General features: G+C 40.1%; 1 protein-coding gene across 1 annotated transcript in view; it reads right to left on the bottom strand.

Moving 5' to 3' along the window:
- Positions 1-12,425, bottom strand: part of LOC121320428 (homeobox protein PKNOX1-like) — a 90,397-nt gene that overhangs the window by 30,593 nt on the left and 47,379 nt on the right. Inside the window, exons 7-9 of the mRNA XM_041258756.1 lie at positions 11,662-11,759; positions 10,855-10,983; positions 2,508-2,584 (exon numbers count right to left, since the gene is read on the bottom strand). Coding sequence (XP_041114690.1) covers positions 2,508-2,584; positions 10,855-10,983; positions 11,662-11,759 — 304 coding nt within the window. The remainder of the gene's footprint in view (positions 1-2,507; positions 2,585-10,854; positions 10,984-11,661; positions 11,760-12,425) is intronic.

Here is a 12,425-nt window from a genome sequence, read left to right as displayed (position 1 = left end):
TACCTCTGCTCTCCTGAATCTCTCCCAAATGAGGCTCATGACCTCGGGATGGAGTCTCCACTCTGTGCCTCGGGGACCCCCCCCATGAGAGGAGGTTTGCAGCACAGTTGGTCACTCCCGGCAGGTGAACTGCCTGGAAAGAGAGGAGGTTCACTTAAGCCCACAGCAGAAGCTTGTGGGCCACACGTTGGAGACTGGGCAACCACAAACCACCCTGGCGGTTTATGTAGGACACCACAAACGTGTCGTCTCCCCCGAACCTACTCCAAGGACAGGTATATGCCTGCAGTTCCAAACTATTGATGTGGTGATCCAGCCATGGGGGCTGCCACATTCCCTGCATGTTCTGGCCCTCCCACACTCCACCCTATCCTGAATTAGATGCGTCTGTGGTGATGACCTTTCTCTTGGTGATTCTGCCCAGCGCTACACCTAGGCGTAGATGGGCCAGCTGTCTCCACCAATAGAGCGCCAGCAGACAGTGTCGGGTCACAGGCGATAGGAGGTTACGGTTCAAAACCGGCTGACAAGCTGTGCGGTTGAACCAAACCTGCATATCCTGTTGCCTAGGCACAGAACGCTTGCCTCCGTGGAAAGCGGTTGCGGGCTGCCTCCTGGTGGGAAGTGGGAGCACCCTGTTGTACTGGTTTCCTATGAAACTGGTGGAGGGTTGAACCAGAGGCGCAGCAGGAGTGTCAGAGGGCTGCTCATCACAAGTGGAACGCCTCTCGTCCTTTGTTTCACGCCAAGGGACCCGTAAAGCCGCAGTAGCTCGTTGCATTAATGGCATAAGCTCTGTTGACAATGACAGCTGTGTAAATCAGAATGTCTGATTCCACATCCTCCAAAGGGAACTCCATGTTTTGATCGTCAGCCTTCTCAGAGACAGCGATAGACAGTATATCGCTCTCTAGCTCACTAGCCACTGTCTGCAAGGGTGCAGGCGGACTGGATGCTGGGGGAGCCGGTATTACCAGTGGGACCGAGCGCTGTTGCAGCAGCTCAGATAGAATTGCCTGTTTGCCAAACGTAAGTGGCAGCTTTTCTTCCTTCTCCGTTTTGGAGGAGGGGAAAATGAAAAGGATTTGGAAGAGGAAGAAGAAGAGGAACTAGGTTTCTCGGCTCTACTCTTTCTAGCACTGCTCCTCCCCCATCTTGGCACACAGCCCCGGGAGGAGTGTCCAGCCTCACTCAATGGTAACGCTGAATGCAGCGCAGGTGTGGAGGAACGCTTCTTTAAGTGTCGTGCTACCCGATTCTCCAGCATCTTGGAGAAGGGAGCACACAAATTACAAAAGGTGACATCAGTCAAGGCCCTATGTGCATGCTGGGTACCCAGACAGACAGTACATTTATCGTGTCCGTCACTTGCAGGCAGTTTAGCCTTGCAAGAGACTCATGTATGGTACCCAGACAGACAGTACATTTATCGTGTCTGTCACTTGCAGGCAGTTTAGCCTTGCAAGAGACTCATGTATGGAACCCAGACATGGTGATAGTTCTGTGTTCACAACAAACAGTGTACAGACCACACAGTGTTCGAAACTGACACTTGGTACCAACCCGGTATTCTGTACTTCGTACCAAATGGTACCGACACGGGCCACTTGGAGCCGACACTCAGTGTGAACATGGGGCCTTGGTATCTTGGAAGCAGCAACCTTGAACTCGCAAACGAGAACAGGGGTGATAATCGCAGTTCCTGCTAGTGGCACGTGCCCACCTGCAAGTCAGCCACTGACGAAACTACTAGTCAGTACAAACTAGCAGTAGCCTGCACCGAAACAGTAACCTCTGTCCCTTAGATCGGGGGCGACAGGTCGCAGTTACTGTTTGTGGCGAGTAGCAAGGATGCCCACCTCCACAAAGTCACTGGCTACTTTCTGGTCAGCAGAAAGTGACACAAGAAATAGCCTGCTTGCAAACAAGCCTTTGTAATAGCGCTGCTGGACAGCTGCACTAAAACAGCAACGAGCTGCTAAAGTAGGCACGCTCACAGTAGCTGCTCGGGTTTCAATAATTACCTTCCTGTAAAAAAAAATGAAACAGTATATAACACAACTGACAGCTAGCACAAAGTGAAACACAGTAAAATACTGTAATTTTAATAATTAACAATTATTAACAATAATAATCTTACAATAATATTCTTCATATATATAACATCCAGCTGAACAAGTCAGCGACTTGGTGCGCTAAGATCCCGGGAAGGACCAGCGCTAGTTAAATATATAAAAACAGAAACAGAAATGTTAATCAGGTTAGGCTGAAAAGGAAAATGGCGATACGTTAGGGTGAGTAGTGGCTTTATGGTCGCGGGGGCGGAGCAGCACTATGTCATGGTCCTCTGACAAGAGTCTTTGGTATAAAGTTTTCAGGTTCGGGTGTCTTAAAGTGGAAAACCCATTTTGTAATGGTTAATATTCCTTACCTGAAAGGGAATTGCTGTTCTTGGAGTTAAGCAACATTACAAGCATGTTTTTTAATGGATATTTATGTTTTCTTACCAGTTATTAACTTGAAGCAGTGTTAAATTAGTCTGGGTAGCAATCTGTTTCTTCTCATCTTCTGTTGGATAAGGATGCTGCAAAAAAAAAAAGAAAAGAAAAAGAAAAATTCTTATACAAGGTAACATATAAAACCACCCTAGTTTTGTATGGAGTTGGTAACAAAAACAGTTACCACATCCACTGCATCTACTATTAACATCTCAGAACAAATGGCCATTCACAGTGTGGGCAAAATCTGACAGTCTTCAGTAACCCAACACTCCGTACCTGTATACAGGTCTAGAAAACACATAAGACACTGAACTTATTTAGTTAGTTATCCTAGGGTAGTCTTTCTGTAAACTTATTTAGTGCTGAGGTTGTGGCATATTGATTAAACAGACATCCAACTGTCAATATAGAACTACCAACAGACCACACATCAAAAATACTACAGATTAAACCAATTTATTTTGTCACAAGTTTAATATGTTTTAACAATGTTCATTTTATGGAGGATTTACAAAAACGTATGAAATACACATACTGTAAAGTCTGAATAAATATATAGTATTAAAAAAAAAAAAGTATGCAAAGCTATATATCCAAGTGTAAAGACAGAAAGACCATCCGCATAGAGCATTGCCACCCATTAAGGACCATTTCAGCCCTAAATACTTCTAGGTTTTCAAGCATTATAAACACAAAATGTGAGATATGCATAACTTGGGTTTAAAAGCAGACAGAAGTATGACATTTGGTAAACATGGAGCCATCCAAATTGTCTTTCAAGCCCGTTACGGTTAGGGTTGTAGTCAAATCTTTACATACCCCAATGGAAATGTATAATTTCTAGAAATTTCTCAAAAACAAAGAATTTTAGGAAAAATCTTTTGTAGCAACTGTCCTTGTGACGTTTTCCTTTTTCCTTGGCCTGCGACCACTGAGACCTTTACCATGCAATTCTTAACCTGTGGTTGAAATGGAAACCCGTCCCACTTGCAGCCAATTCACTTTCATTATCTTTGGTAGTCAATCTCGGCTTGTTATTAACCTCCCTCACAATCATTCTACCTGTTCTTGGTGAAAGGACCTTCTTTCTTCCATACAGAGGGAGCACTGTGACATCAACATGAGTCTTGTACTTCTTGATAATGGAAACAATAGTTGAAATTGGGATACTCAAATGCTTGGAAATCTTCTTATATCCTTCTCCAGCTTTATGACAATAAATCACTTTCTGCCTAAGGTCTTCAGAAAGCTCTGTACTTTGTTCCATAGTGACCTATTGGTAATGACAGCAATCATCCTATGCCTTACCCTTTTATACACTCTAAGAATACTAAATTTTGTGTTGAATGGTCAAAAATCACTAAAGAATCATGCCAAAAGCTCATTGACAAATATGCTAATCATTTAAAATAGGTTATTATTGTTAAAGGTGCCTCAACTAGCTATTAATTTCATTTTCCTTGTCAGGGTATGAATACTTTTGAATTAGCAAAAACTGTAAGTGTGACATACATATGCATTTAAATGACAGGCACCTCTCATATTCTGATTATCTTGAATAAGTTGCTAAAGAATGTCCTAACCAAGATTCATTACATTTAGATAAGCAGTGTAGTGAAATGTAAAACACAAAGTGCATCTCCACAGGCAATATAAATATTACAGTGCAAAATATGCAGCGCAAGCTGATAAGGCAGCATAGTTAAAACAGAAAGAAAAAGAATACAACACAACAGCGTCTTCATTATGGGGCCTAAGGCCAACTTTACAGAGGTTAGATAAATTCAACCCAGAGAGTGAAGTACCATTACAAAAAACAATGGAAATTCATTGCAAAAAACGACATTTAGATAATGTTAACTTTGCCTCCACTGTATATATTCACTTTGTTAATGTTTTAAAGACATACAATAATCTGACATGAGAAAGATGTTTACATATCTGTGCTATCATAAAATAAGTGAAATCATATATATTTCGCGATTTGGTTTATTTTATTAACTTGAATGAGAATAAAATGAATAAGAATAGATTTATAACACTTTAGGTTCTATTTTTTAAGGAGCTTAACAGCACAACACTTTTAACCCAAACATATTGTGGGTTATAGAGGGTATTCAAATCTGACATTATTTAAAAACATTTTTCTTCTGCATTTTGATGATTAGCTAGGCATGCACATGATGACCTTTGATTAGTTCCACCATTTTCTAGTCATATGAGTGAGCTGATGGGTCTTTCAAGTTTGAATAGCAACACTCAGAGATTCATTTAAAAAAAAAAAAAAAAAAAAAAAAAAACACAAACCTTGATTACTTCCAGCCGTCTGTGTTCATTAGATTGCTTTCATTTCATTTAACAGCACAAGCAACATTACCAGGCCCCCTCCCCCTTTCTTTTGTATCTTGCTTTTTTAAACTTTAATTTGGGTTATTTGGATATTTCAAATACAGCAACTCTATAGCTGTAAAAAATGTAAACTAAATTAGAGCGATCCAACAGCATGAAAAAGTAGAGCACTGTAACCCACAATTACAGTATTAACATGTACAAATTGATGGATATGCGCTTCCATATTTTGCGGATTATGATGTACTTTAGGTGTGGCATACATAAGGCATTCCCCCGCAAGGGACTGCTGTAAATAATAGTTCACAAATTGACAAAGGGAGAAGCATATTATTTGTAGACGTAATATACAATTTATTACAGCATATTTTCTTATGCTATGGTAAATACATGTAGACTACTTTTTCTGGTAGGGGGCAGCGCTGAATAAGACCTCCCTGCCATTAAAGAAAAGCCTTGGCTATTGTTTCAGATAGGTCTCCAGTCATTATTGTTCACAACTAATCCACGTAATTTGGTTCCCAGTGATCAGGTACCATAAAGGGGAAATAAAAACATGCACATCACAACTGGTACTACTTCTTAGCAGTTTCTCAAAGAGACCAATGATTGGGAGAGCTGCACTACTGAAAAACCGTTGCCATGCTCTAGAGCAGTGGTCAGCAAATGGTGGATGCCTCCTTGGCAGGATGTATCAAGGGCTGAGCGAGAGGGAAACTTCATTTTAACATTACCGCAAGGGGGCTGTCACAGGGGACCCCCATATGACCTTTGAGTAAGCAGAACATTAAGTGTTTTGAAATATCGATTTCAAAGTAAGAACATAAGAAAGTTTACAAACGAGAGGAGGCCATTCGGCCCATCTTGCTCGTTTGGTTGTTAGTAGCTTATTGATCCCAAAATCTCATCAAGCAGCTTCTTGAAGGATCCCAGGGTGTCAGCTTCAACAACATTACTGGGGAGTTGATTCCAGACCCTCACAATTCTCTGTGTAAAAAAGTGTCTCCTATTTTCTGTTCTGAATGCCCCTTTTTCTAAACTCCATTTGTGACCCCTGGTCCTTGTTTCTTTTTTCAGGCTGAAAAAGTCCCTTGCGTCGACACTGTCAATACCTTTTAGAATTTTGAATGCTTGAATTAGGTCGCCACGTAGTCTTCTTTGTTCAAGACTGAACAGATTCAGTTCTTTTAGCCTGTCTGCATATGACATGCCTTTTAAGCCCGGAATAATTCTGGTCGCTCTTCTTTGCACTCTTTCTAGAGCAGCAATATCTTTTTTATAGCGAGGTGACCAGAACTGCACACAATATTCAAGATGAGGTCTTACAAGTGCATTGTACAGTTTTAACATTACTTCCCTTGATTTAAATTCAACACTTTTCACAATGTATCCGAGTATCTTGTTAGCCTTTTTTATAGCTTCCCCACATTGCCTAGATGAAGACATTTCTGAGTCAACAAAAAACTCCTAGGTCTTTTTCATAGATTCCTTCTCCAATTTCAATATCTCCCATATGATATTTATAATGTACATTTTTATTTCCTGCGTGCAGTACCTTACACTTTTCTCTATTAAATGTCATTTGCCATGTGTCTGCCCAGTTCTGAATCTTGTCTAGATCATTTTGAATGACCTTTGCTGCTGCAACAGTGTTTGCCACTCCTCCTACTTTTGTGTCGTCTGCAAATTTAACAAGTTTGCTTACTATACCAGAATCTAAATCATTAATGTAGATTAGGAATAGCAGAGGACCTAATACTGATCCCTGTGGTACACCACTGGTTACCACACTCCATTCTGAGGTTTTTCCTCTAATCAGTACTTTCTGTTTTCTACATGTTAACCACTCCCTAATCCATGTACATGTGTTTCCTTGAATCCCAACTGCGTTCAGTTTGAGAATTAATCTTTTGTGCAGGACTTTGTCAAAAGCTTTCTGGAAATCTAAATAAACCATGTCATATGCTTTGCAATTATCCATTATCGATGTTGCATCCTCAAAAAAATCAAGCAAGTTAGTTAGACACGATCTCCCTTTCCTAAAACCATGTTGACTGTCTCCCAGTACCCTGTTACCATATAGGTAATTTTCCATTTTGGATCTTATTATAGTTTCCATAAGTTTGCATATAATAGAAGTCAGGCTTACTGGTCTGTAGTTACCTGGTTCAGTTTTGTTTCCCTTTTTGTGGATCGGTATTACATTTGCAATTTTCCAGTCTGTCGGTACCACCCCTGTGTCAAGAGACTGCTGCATGATCTTGGTTAGCGGTTTGTAAATTACTTCTTTCATTTCTTTGAGTACTACTGGGAGGATCTCATCCGGCCCAGGGGATTTGTTTATTTTAAGAGCTCCTAGTCCCTTTAACACTTCTGCCTCAGTTATGCTAAAGTTATTTAAAACTGGATAGGAACTGGATGACATGTGGGGCATGTTGTCAGTATCTTCCTTTGTAAAAACTTGTGAAAAGTAATCATTTAACATATTTGCTATTTTTTTTTCTTCCTCTACGATTTTGCCATTTGTATCTCTTAAACATTTAATCTCCTCTTTGAATGTTCTCTTGCTGTTGTAATATTGGAAAAACATTTTGGAATTGGTTTTAGCTCCCTTAGCAATGTTCATTTCTATTTCTCTCTTGGCCTTTCTAACTTCCTTTTTGACTTGCATTTGCAGTTCTGTGTACTCTTTCTGTGTACTTTCTTTTTGGTCCTTTTTTAATTCTCTGTAAAGTGCCTTTTTTCGCTGAATATTTTTTTTAATTGATCTATTAAACCATTTTGGCAATTTAGTTTTACATTTAGATTTGTCTACTTTAGGGATATAATTGTTTTGCGCCTCTAGTACTACATTTTTGAAGAACAACCATCCTTCTTCTGTGGGTGTTTTCTCTATTTTACTCCAATCTACTTCTGTTAGTCTCTGTTTCATGCCTTCATAGTTTGCTTTTCTAAAATTGTAAACCTTAGCTTTAGTCTTTACTTTTGAGGATTTAAAAAACACTTCAAATGAGACCATGTTGTGGTCTGAGTTTGCCAGTGGTTCTCTGACCTCTGTTTTAGTTATTCTATCTTCGTTATTTGAAAAGACTAAATCAAGGCATGCCTCCCCTCTAGTGGGTGCCTTCACAAATTGTGTTAGGAAGCAGTCATTTGTCATTTCCACCATTTCTATTTCATCCTTCGCGCTACCCACCGGGTTTTCCCATTTTATTTGGGGGAAGTTGAAATCCCCCATTAGTATGGCTTCTCCTTTGCTACACACATTTCTAATGTCATTGTATAACAGATTATTTTGCTCACCGTCTGAATCTGGCGGTCTATAGCATGCTCCTATTATTATGCCTTTTGAATTTTTGTCTGTTATTCTGACCCATATTGATTCGGTTTTATTTTCTTTGTCCAGGTTTAACACCTGGGCTTCAAGACTGTTTCTTATGTATAGCGCTACCCCTCCTCCTCTTCTGTCCTGCCTGTCTTTCCTATACAGTGTATACCCACAAATATTATATTCGTCCCCATCACTCTCAGATAACCACGTTTCTGTAACACCTATCACATCATAGTTACCTGTTAGTGCAGTAGCTTCAAGTTCTAGAATTTTGTTTCTGATACTTCTAGCATTTAGATAAATACATTTAATGGTTGTCTTACCTGAGTTGTTGTTCTTGTTTTGATGCGGTCTCCCTTCTGTTTTTTTGTTGATTTCTCCCCCCTTCCTTTCTAGTTTAAATGCTTCCGAACCTGCTCGAGGATCTTTTCTCCAAGTAGACTAGTTCCCTTGTTATTTAAATGCAGTCCATCCCGTCTATACAGATAGTCCTCGTTGTAGAAAGTGGTCCAATGATCAAGATAGGTGAAGCCTTCCCGTGTGCACCACGTCTTCAGCCATTGGTTTTGATTTATTATTTCCAGCTGTCCATATGGTCCTTTGCAAGGTGCGGGTAGTATACCAGAAAATACCACAGTTTTGGTTTTCTCTTTTAATTTCCTTCCTAGCTCTCTGAATTTGTTTTGCAGGGATTTTGGTCTGTCTCTTCCAATGTTGTTTGTACCGATGTGGACGACTACTACCGGGTCGTCTCCTGTTCGTTCTAGGAGCCTGTCCACGTTTTCAGTGATGTGCTTGACCGAGGCTCCCGGAAGGCAGCACACTGTTGTAGTAAGGGGGTCCAAACTGCGAACTGAACTTGCTGTGTTTCTCAATATGGAGTCCCCAACAATCATGACCTCCCTTCTTTTTGCTGTCTGGTCACCACTGTCAATGGGGTCCTGGATGTTGTTCCTTTCATTCTCTTGTTGTTGGTTCTGCTCATCACAATTCTGAAGTGACTCAAATCTGTTGGTTGTTTTGATTTCTGGTGGTGTTTGACGAAGTTTCTTTTTTTCCCTGCTTCTGCCTACCTGAACCCAGCTGTTCTGACCTTCTATCTCCCTGGTGGCTTTCAGTCTGTTAGGGGTGATGCAGACTTCCATGAATTGTGGGTGTGCCAGTTCCTCAAGATCTTGTTGCTGTCTCACTTCTTCCAGCTCCATTTCTAGCATGCTTACTAGTTTATGCAAATCCTGGATCGCGCGGCACTTTACGCACACTTGGTTTAGCTCCGCTGGGTTTTCTCGGATTTCCCACATCAAGCAGGTGTCACAGATTACTGGCTTGAAGACCATGTTGAGGGTTTTTTTTTTTTGAAGTTTAGTTTCTTCTGCAGCCGTCAACCTGCTTTCAAACTGCTTCGAAACTGCTCTGTACTTTTCCACGCCTGTACTTCTCCCACTCGCTGTCGCTTCCACTCGCTGTCGCTGGGAAGACTGCCTCGTTTAACTGCGTTGTTCTGCTGTGCTGTCGGCTCCTCCCCTCGCCCGTGTCTCAAAACGGCGCTGAATTTGAATCAGCTGCTCCGAGTTTCAGCTTGTTTGTTATCAGAAAAACACACGCGGCTGTGTTTCCCCAATGTCCTCTGTTTTCTGATTAAAGCAATTCAAGATGCAATTTCTCCTTTCTGCTTCGAAACTGCTCTGTACTTTTCCACGCTGTACTTCTCCCACTCGCTGTCGCTTCCACTCGCTGTCGCTGGGAAGACTGCCTCGTTTAACTGCCAAGTACTGTACTTGTTGATTGTGATTATACATTTATGCCTTGCTATGGTACTAGAATCCTCATATGATAGACAGGAATGCAGAATACACAATTCAGAAGTCGCATACATTTTTATTTTATATGCTTCACTGCGTTATGACAAATTCAATGAGAAAAATGTCACTTTCCTTCTGCGATCAGCTTTAGAACACCAGGTATGATATACGTGATGGCAGTCCTCCAAAGATTCTTGTGTCAGCCTGTTTCGTGTATCTGTTTTTAATATTGCATTAATTGGGGAATAAGCCACTTTGCATGTGGATCCAAACATGGACAGCACAAACAGAGCCAGCTTCTTTTTCAATTCAGTTTTCAACAACGATGCCTGAAATTTACTACTAATTCTAGTTGCAGAGCTGCTTTGTCGATTGCATGGGACAAGACATCACCATCGGGGTTGACTAACAACAGAGCACAGGCAAGAATGATACGTAATCTTAATCCAAACTAATTTGTTTAACAGATACAACACACAGTCTATATTTTCCTAATATTTATTTGGAGGTTATAAAGACATACTATCACAATTTTTTGGTTTTGGTTTGTTTTCAACCGGCCTGACCAGCTTTTTTATTGACTGCCGGTATGCCTTGTGCCATGCAGCTACACATTTTTTGGGCGCGGGGGTCATTGCAAGTGGCCTTCTCTGCGGCTGCCCGCGGGTCATTTGGCTCACCGTCAAATTTAATTGCTGACCACTGCTCTAGAGAGTGGTTAATTAATGGTAATGCCCAAGACCTTTGTTGAGGAAGCTTGCATTACTACTACTTCTAACTCGTATGAGTAAATGCAAAGAAAAGCCTCCAGTGCATCAATCCAGCACCAAGGTCAAACATAGAAAAAAGGGTACTATCCAGTGGTACTTACTCCAATGTGCTGGAACAGCCAGGATCTCATTACATTGGTGGCTTGCTTGGGCAGCACTCCTCGTTTGTTTTTGGAGGACATATCTTCATGATGCAAGATACTCAGATCCTGATTTAACTGGAGCTGGAGCTTTATAAAGATATAACAGATGATAACTAAACACAAAATGTGTGCAGGACATTTTATAATTGTTTTAATACATTTCATGTCCTTTTTTCTGATCATATTGGGCTGCTTTAAGATTTTAAAGCTCATATTAACCTGACTGACAATCTGTGAGGTTTATAATAAGAATAATTGCGTTTTTATTCCATGGAATACTGACTAAACAGTGGTATCACTGTATATAATTCAAGCTACAGCTTGGATTCATTCAAGAATATTTAAAACATAATGCACCCTTAATTTCCAATTATAGATCAATCCAGGCAGTTACATGACCTAAATTATGATAACTATTCCAAGTTATCATATTTTATAATATACATCATGTAGACTTCTTGTAAAACAAAAGTTGTGAAATACTGTATGAATGGTGAAAAACAAATAAGTAAAAAATTCAGATGACTGCAGGACAATGTCCCAAACCAGAAGAAACTAAATTGCTGTTACAGTATAACAGGTGCTCTACTGCAGAGGTGTATAATACACTTTCAAGAGCATTATTGTAACTAAAACATATATCAAATATTGTAAATTCAAACCCTAAAACACAACTGGAAGAATAAACAATATACTTGCAGCACAATACACACACACACACACACACACAGTGTTAAATGTATGAAGTGTATTTTACAAACTCACCTGTGTATTCTGGATGCGCACTGTCCCTGGTGACAAAGCCTGTGTTACTACCTGGCCTTGTGGTGTAACGACAGTCACAGGGTGATACACTGTGCCACCTATTTATAAAAAGACAGTTTTGCATGTTTTACTGTGGCTGCAGAGATGGTTGAGAGTAACTGGTTTATGTTTTATGGAAATCAATTTTTATAAAAGGTCATTAAATCTTTATTTACAAATTAAGGAATATTAATGATGCTTCTAAATCCAATTTCAAACCTATACATTCAGGTACCTGTAGAGATGCAGCGGTTATGCTTTCCCCAAACCGAAACAGATTTTTGCATACAATTCCAAACTGAACAATAAAAGATAAAATCAAACCAAAACCATTTTTTTTGTACAATAAAAAGCGTTGGCAGTTTCAGCACTAAACCGCAGTTTTCGGGAGCTCATCGCATACTTTGCTGCATGTAAACGGTTATCATCCCTTAATTTTTTTATGGTAACATAAATCATAAGTTATGACAAGACTTACTTGACTGCCCTCGGTAGGGATAACCGTGGTTTTATATTTAATCTGGCTATTCAGGTGTGTTGTTGAAAGGTGCTGGTACTAGCAGACATACTCAAACACAACACTAAACCAGTGGTTCTCAAAACTATTTTTTTTCATGGACCACCTGAATTTTTTGTTATCGGTAAACCACACAGTAAATAGTATAGCTGACTGAAAAATAAGCACGTAAAAAACCCCACTATAATACTAAGAATAACCGTAGACA

The sequence above is a fragment of the Polyodon spathula genome, chromosome 9, assembly GCF_017654505.1.
Source record: "Polyodon spathula isolate WHYD16114869_AA chromosome 9, ASM1765450v1, whole genome shotgun sequence".
NCBI classification, from domain to species: Eukaryota; Metazoa; Chordata; class Actinopteri; order Acipenseriformes; family Polyodontidae; genus Polyodon; species Polyodon spathula.
This window is presented reverse-complemented; position numbering and strand designations above follow the sequence as displayed.